General features: G+C 34.7%; 1 protein-coding gene across 4 annotated transcripts in view; it reads right to left on the bottom strand.

Annotated features, from left to right (window-relative positions):
- Window positions 1–4,318, bottom strand: part of LOC117108114 (E3 ubiquitin-protein ligase arkadia-B-like) — a 31,393-nt gene extending 27,075 nt beyond the window's left edge. For 3 of the 4 annotated variants that reach the window (XM_033250059.1, XM_033250058.1, XM_033250061.1), the window contains exons 1-2: window positions 4,163–4,318; window positions 255–484 (exon numbers count right to left, since the gene is read on the bottom strand). In XM_033250059.1, the coding sequence (XP_033105950.1) occupies window positions 255–471 (217 nt within the window). In that variant the 5' untranslated portion in view covers window positions 472–484; window positions 4,163–4,318. The remainder of the gene's footprint in view (window positions 1–254; window positions 485–4,162) is intronic. The other variant, XM_033250060.1, reaches the window with a different exon arrangement.
- Between the last annotated feature and the right edge of the window lie 3,544 nt (window positions 4,319–7,862).

A 7,862-nucleotide genomic window follows, 5' to 3' on the forward strand; every position in this document is an offset into this window, starting at 1 on the left:
CACAAACTGTGTGTTTGAGGAAAAACTTGGAAATAATGAAATACAGATTATAAAACTGGGAGTTTTTTATACTCAAAAATCTGTATTTCATTAACCATTCCAGAGTTTTTCGTCAAACACTCTTCATGTCTTAGAAAAATCAGTTGTGCAACACATCAAAACAATTTTTCCCTATGGAGCCTGCCTTTAAATTTCCTAAAAATTGACACTACTTGTGCCTTCAAAATTGGTCACAAACAAAAATCACAACTTACTCTCAGATCCAGACAGTTCTGGGACAAATGTGTCCTGGTTGGCCATTACCATGTGTCCTGTGACTCCTTGCTGTTGGCAGGGGGACAATGGTGTAGTTGAGAGATCTGAGTGAGCACCTTCACCGGCTTCGTCAATTACCGGTATAATATCGGTTTCCTGTTTGATCACGTTCTCCACTAGACCCTGAGCTGCTGTTGCTGGTCGGTTGTCTTCCATCTTGGAGGAAAGCCTGTAAAATTATTCAAAAAAATTGCTATTCTTTATTTTAAACCAAGGTTTGGTGTAGTAGTTTTAACTAAAGTACTGATGAATATTTATAAAACATAAAAACACAGACAAAAAACAGGCATCAAAATAATGTAAGTATTTTGGATTGTAGTTTTGTCCAAAAGAATCTTTTATAACTGCTGACAAAATATCATTATAAATATTTTGCTCATGTTGTATAGGCATTCATGAGTAAAAAGTTTGGATAGTATTTCTAGAAAAACCATGACAAACCCTGTTCATTGAAAGGCAATAAATGATGACACAACATTCCTGTTTTGCTGACATGCACATTCTTCTCTCAAAATTAAATAAGTGTGATTTTATGTCTTTGTCCTGCTGACTATTACACTGGGCTGACTAGAATAAAACTGCGATGTGTTTCCACACCCGTAGTCTAGTCTGGTAAAGTATTCGCCGACCTGAATTCATTCAGTACATGTTTGCCAGTTACAACATGCTACCTTGTTGCAGTTTAAAAGTGCACCTTGAAAACCAAATACTGGTGTTTTTCATCCTTAACTTTTACAGTACACACAATATATGCCCTGGTTATTTAATTAACCTTCATTATAAAACCTTGTTATTCTTAGTACAGTAGTACTAAACTGGGTGTTATTGTAGAGGAAGAGGGCTGAACGGAAGACAGATTACCGTATAGAGAGATAGGAAATTGTCGTGGGTTAGATTCTTTGAAAAAAAAATCGTCTATTTTTTCACAAAACATCTAATTTGCACACAAAGCTCCATTTAAAAATAAACAAAAATAAAAACCAATTACCATTAACTTTAATTATTTGAAAGAATCTCTAGAAGATGAGTTACAACAAACAGCTGTGAAATCTATTTTAAAAGGATGTGGTATCCAGGGAGGCTGTTATCCAGGCATTACTACGATAGTGAGTGGCTAACAGGAAGAAATTAAAACCAGATGTTGGTAGGAAGCCCTTTGAAAAGGCCAATGTTGTAAACTACACTCAGTTGACAGGAACAAATGTTTTCTAGTGTTAGATTCAACTGTTGGGTTCAACACTGTTGCAAACCCGTTACTTCATTGTTTTAACACAAACTGACACATCAAAAACCTGTTGGGAAACTAGTACAAGACATATGCTGTGCACTTGTAACCATACAACAGACTTGAAAATGTTTTTTACAAATAGATATTCTATAAATACTGTACATGTAAACACAATAAACAGTTATAGGTATTACTATACTATTCTGTACTTATCTGTACAACTTTAAAGCACTAGGCTTTTCATTATAGCAGATCATGGATTATGCTAATAGTAGAAGGCACCTTCAAATTGTATATTTCTGCAAAGTAAGATACTAGTTGTTCTCTTACAACAGGATCCAATGCTTTATAAGCTATTGTTGTAGGCCTACTGCATGAGGCTTTAAGGTGTGGATCTGCTATTCCTATTGTCAGACTGGGTGCTAATAATAAAAGCTTATTTATAGTACCAGCATGTACAGTATTACTACCACTTGATTGCTAATGTCATTCAAGAGACACCTTACATTCAATTAAACTATGCACACTACACTGGGCACTAAGATAACTTTACCCTAGTATATTCTTAGGTTGGTCTTACTGTAGAAGACTTGATAATTGTTAAATTTAATGTCCAGTGAAGCGTTATCGAAAGATTAGCTAAAATTTAAGGTAATTTTGAGATTCATCATGGATGATTTGATTCAATTCAAAAGCAAGTTTAACATCAGAACCACTATAACTTGTTGGCCACCATCATTTATTGACTTGGGGCGAATCCAGCGTTTTTAAAATGAGGGGGGCACCAGTTTCTCATTTCTCAGAATAGAGCAAAGTGAGGGGAACTACCATGGGAATGCTTAATCGATGCCCAGTATACATGTTCATTTTTTTTTTTTTTTAACGTTTTTAGTTTATGTTGTTACAAAATATTGTATTCATTCTGTATTGTATTCCATTTTGTAGTTTTTGTTTAAAAAATATAAAAGGCCAGTGGCAAAATGTGGGGGGAGGGAGGTGGGTGCAACATGCCTCCTACCTAAATCTTCCCCTGATATTGACTCAATCTAAAGAATACAAAAATTAATCATTCCGTAAAATGTTGTTTATCAAATTACTAATCTGCTAACAAAAATATTAATTTAAAAGGTATTATACAAAAACAGATCTACTTAAGAATTTGTTTTATTAGCGCCCAATATACAGTAATAATTTGCGACATAAATTTTGATATTACCAGTACTACTACTGTTATTTCTTTAATATCAAAAAAACAATATTACGGTACTATATCTTAAAATCATACAGCAAGTAACTAGCCAATTGCAGGAAGTGATCAGTAACATGTGATCAATGTGAGGTGATGGAATGGAGTTGTTTTCAGTCATGTGAAATAATAGTAACACGGGATATGGATCCAACATTCTTGGATTGGAGGAAGGCAAGCAACAGCATCCTTTGAAGCTAATAAAACCTGCACTTCAAGTTTGTACTCTTTTTTACATTATCCTCAAAATTGTTCATTTTATAATAAATTGAAGTAAAATGTGCTTTTAATGTTCAATATTAAAATACCTCACACCATTGGGGAATTATTCATTCATGTTCATATCCATTATTCCAAAATTACCAAAAACTTATTTAAAGATATATTCACTAGGATCAATGACACTTTACAGTTATTGACAAAAATATCTTTTATATTTTTTTTACGCAAGCATTTGGGAATGTACTCAGTATTCAGTATGTGTGTTAGGTAGGGCAAAACATCACACTCTTGATGCAAACATACATCAAAAATAAAAATCTGAATTCTGTAATACTGCACTACTATATATAAAATTAATTAATATAAAATTAATTATTTTTTTAAAGAAAGCAATATATATCTGGGGTCTAGGGCCTAGGCCTATCACCAACAAATTACAATACAATTGTTGGTAAAATAGGAAAGAATGAATTTAATAACAAATAACATTCTCATTACTGTCTCCCAAAATACCGTACTTGTATACTACTAACCTAGCTTTCCTAGAGTCAGTCTAGTCCTAATTTAATCATTTTTGAAATAAGCATAATACTAATAAGACAAAAAAAAAAACCATGAAATAATAGAACCAGACATCATTCTTCCATCCCAAAAAATGGACCCTAGCCTACGCCCTATCTAGGATATGCCTGGGCTAGTCTACCCAGAGACTAGCCTAGCCTAGGCCTAGTACTACTAGGCCTAGTAGTAGTAAGTAATAGTATTATTAGGATAGGAAATAAATTCATTATTATGATAACATAAAAAAAAAAAAAAAACAAGTCAAGCAAATTTGAACAATTAACAAGGCCAAAGTATATACCTAGATAGATTTTTTTTTACCCAGCACGCACGCGTTTTACTACTACTGTAATTATTACTACTTCTAGGCCTTGCCGATGTGGCGTTTTAAACCTTGGGTAGAGCTTGCTTACCAACAAGAAGACACAAGGCCAGATGATTGGTCCAGCCTAAGCTTCTCGACGGCAGAGTATTTTGTAAACACATATGAATAGCCCAGTTTTTGGGCAGTTTTCACGTTTAATACCGCCTCACAAAACAACATCATACATTCATTATGTTCATAGACACTGAATATTTCAACCACTTACGTTTATCCGTTGATTTGATAAAATGATGCCTTCTAAAATATCCAATGTGTTACTCTACAAACCATCGCAGCTTCAGTGTGAACAGAACACTCGCTCGTTTATAAGAATACGATCTTTTCATGGGGATGCCAGCCATCGGTGACGTCATCTAATAGAGGTTATTCACACTAAATGACCCGATGGTGTCATTATTTACAAACACACACCCCTCAACTAGGGAATATATGAATAAATTACTTTGGTCCTAATGTGTCTTTATTTTTTAATAACTTAATAACTACTGTATTTTCATAAATTTCAGTTTGTTTTCTTGGCTTTGAAACCTGCGTTTGTTAAAAATTAAGTTAAGAAGGCGTACAAGAGTTAAACCCAAGTGTACTACAAGTTTAGTGCAGTTTACTTTTGCCTTTTTGAGAATAAATAATATCTTGAAGTGAATTTTGTAGCAAGTGTTTCGACTCGGACTCAACAAGAAGGGCGTTTCAAACTTACCTAAATGCAAGTAAACATGCCAAAAGATGACATTACTCTAGCCAGTATGAAAATTGAAGTTTGCGTTTAATCTTTTTACATGACATCCATTGAAATTAAGCAACAGCCATTAATTACTGATTAAGAATGCTCTGAACTCAGACCAAACGTATGAAAATTAAAGGTCTACATTATAAATGAATTAATTTCTGAGGTCAGCTTTTCTTTCTATTTGCACTAGTTTGTGTATCACTGCAGCAGGAGATTAGTAGTTAAAGGGAGGTGTTGTTTTTTATTGGTTCTTCGTGTTGAAATGTTTTCTTGCATCGAAGGGGACACACGTACGCGCAAACCAGACCCGTATAGTTTTATTTTGTTAATCCCAACGCAAACGACGACACTAATTATATATAAGACAACAAATTTATCAATATATTCCACATGGTTTAAACTAATTCCTCCATGGTTAGAGTAGGCCTACAATACTAAAGTTAACGACAAACATCCGCGGGCGTATTATAGGAAAGGTGTGGTTGTTTTATCATGCGCAGAGGACTGTCATGAGTTGGGCGCTAAGTTCAACAATAAAAGAGGATGCCTAATAGCATCAGCTTTAGTTAGTTCTTGGCTCCATGACTAAACAGTTGATCAGAAATAGTGGATTTATTTTTTATACAGAGACTGTATAATTTATTAAAATAAATTCTAGTGAGAATTATTATATGAAAATGTTAAAGTAAAAGTTTGGCAGATGACCTAAAACAAAATAAATGTAAATTGTAAAACTATAGGAATAATGAAAACATGATGTTATATAAACAGTTTAAAAGTATAATTTATTGCGGAAATATGGTATTACTGTGTGTGAAGCAAAACATTCCAAACTCTTAATTGCTTATAAGGATAAACAAGTTTTTAACTTGAGCCACAATCCTCAACGCCTAATTAGGATATTTACGTTATATAATGGATAGACCTATTTATGTTTTAAGAAAGGTAATGTGTTGTAATATATTTATGTTTATAGGATTGCATATGAGTATATTACATCAATGTTAGTTATTCCCATTCCGATACTGTCCGCGCCGCCTACATCTGCCCATCTGTGTGATGGCGAGTGACTAAAACTCGTTCCCGCACCCATTCTGACACACCGTGACTGTCCCTTCTTCATGTATGGAATGGCAGTGAGATCCAGGAATTTTAAATAGAGGGGGGCCCAGGGAGGGGATTTGACAGATGGAGGGTCTAAAGCCTACCACCTCAGCCCCACCATGGTTGGGTAAGAATATTTACGATTTTGGCAGCCGGATGCACTCAGACTTAAAATTTTAAAATAATTTTCTTTTTTCTCTCCAACTTTCTACAAATTTGAAACATTTAGGGGGCCCTGGACGGCTTCTCCCCACCCCTTTTGAATCCGCCACTGAATGGGTTGATCACTTAATTTTTAGTATTTAGGGCGCCTATGGTTAAACAAAATAGTAGGCCTATTTAATGTGAAATGTAAACTACTTAAATCATCGGAAGTACATGTACAACACGGCAATGACGTCTATGGTTTTATTTCGCCACACCCGTCCCCCACGTCGCAGCTTAATGAGGCAGGCAGGAGTCCGAGTTTTAGTATTTCCGATCTGTTTTAATCGACTCTGTCGGGGGAAGGGCCGTCCCTGATCCTGCCATTATCAGGTCATGGATTTAATTCCACGATCATGTTGTGGATGTTTTCCTCTTTTAATTAAGTTTGCGTTCTAATGGGAGTTCTTTTCCGAAGAGAAACTTGTCTTTTAATGTAGGCTTTGAAATGCGGAACTTAACATTATATCCAAGGGCCAGGAAACAACCTACATCGAATGTAAGTTTGGAACATAATCGCAGAGTTACTGGAATGTGAGTTTATGTGCACCAAGTGCTATACTTTTAAACTCAATTTTACCGGCACTGGAATGAAGTATGAGTGAAGGATTTCCAGGATGCGAGATGGCCATAATTGGACGGAAAGAAAGTTCAGATTGGGTTCAAGAAAATAAAACCAAACAGAATCCATATTTTTTTATGATTCAAAAAGTCCTTGCATTGACAAAATGAGTTAATAAATTAGGCTAATAAACACTTATCATTATTGGCTATGTCTCCTGTAAGAAGGCAATTTTCATAACATGTTACTTATGTTGTTGGCGGTTTTGGTTGATTTTTTTCAATTTGCAACAATAATATTGGCCAAATATTTCTTCTCGAACCGTCAGAGGTGTTTAGATAAACAATGTCAGACTTTGATTTTTTTAGTCACGGGAGGGAGGGACAATCTATGGTGGGACATGGTCCGATTATAATATCATATTTTGTCATGGAGTAGAACAAGGCCTCATGTATTAAAATCATTAGGTGCTCAATACCGGTACCGTATAATTAATTACCATAAAAATATTTGTATTTTATCTTTGTTTATTGTATTGCATGCTATATTTGTTTTAGTTATTTTTTCCAATCTGTGGTGGAGACTGACGAAGACTTGGTGTGTAATTAACAAAACTATTAAAAAGAATAACATAAGGGAGTAGTCCAGGCTATTCTTTATATTAACGAAATCGGTCCACACCCACAAATCCATTGGATAAGGGAGGGGATTTCCCCTACTTTCGTCCCCAGATCTTGGCATCATCCAACCAAATTCGTGTATTTAAAAATATGTATAGAGTTCGATGACCATTTAATCATATCACGAACTTTGTTTCCTTCTATTTTGCAATTTTTATGAATTATCTCCTGTTTGGATTAAAACCGGGGCTCTTCGATCATTCTGTAAATTCTGCCAATTATGCAATAATGTTATTTATTCGATTTTCCCTCATTTACGATCACATACCACATTTCTTTATTTCCTCTATGTTATTATTATTAATGCAATAATTCGTAATAATCTGTCATAAATGCAATACATCTGGTGGCCAGACAGACCCATCACCTGGAGCGAACTGGTACCTAGCCAAGTCGGCAAGATCAAAGAGTTATAGTTCATTTGAAAATCACGGGATAACTTTGTGAAATTGTGTAATAAAATGCCTCCGACGGGATTTGAACCTGCGACCTCTCGCTTATATAGGGCCTATATATATATATATGAATATATGAAACGAATACCATGTATATACTTTAGAAACATTTTATTGGAGAAAACCAATATTTTCATCTATCCTCAGGTCTTTATCAAGGTACTGTACATGAT

This window comes from Anneissia japonica, unplaced genomic scaffold (assembly GCF_011630105.1).
Source record: "Anneissia japonica isolate Jap-2015-1 unplaced genomic scaffold, ASM1163010v1 scaffold287960_len3192837_cov198, whole genome shotgun sequence".
Taxonomy (NCBI): domain Eukaryota; kingdom Metazoa; phylum Echinodermata; class Crinoidea; order Comatulida; family Comatulidae; genus Anneissia; species Anneissia japonica.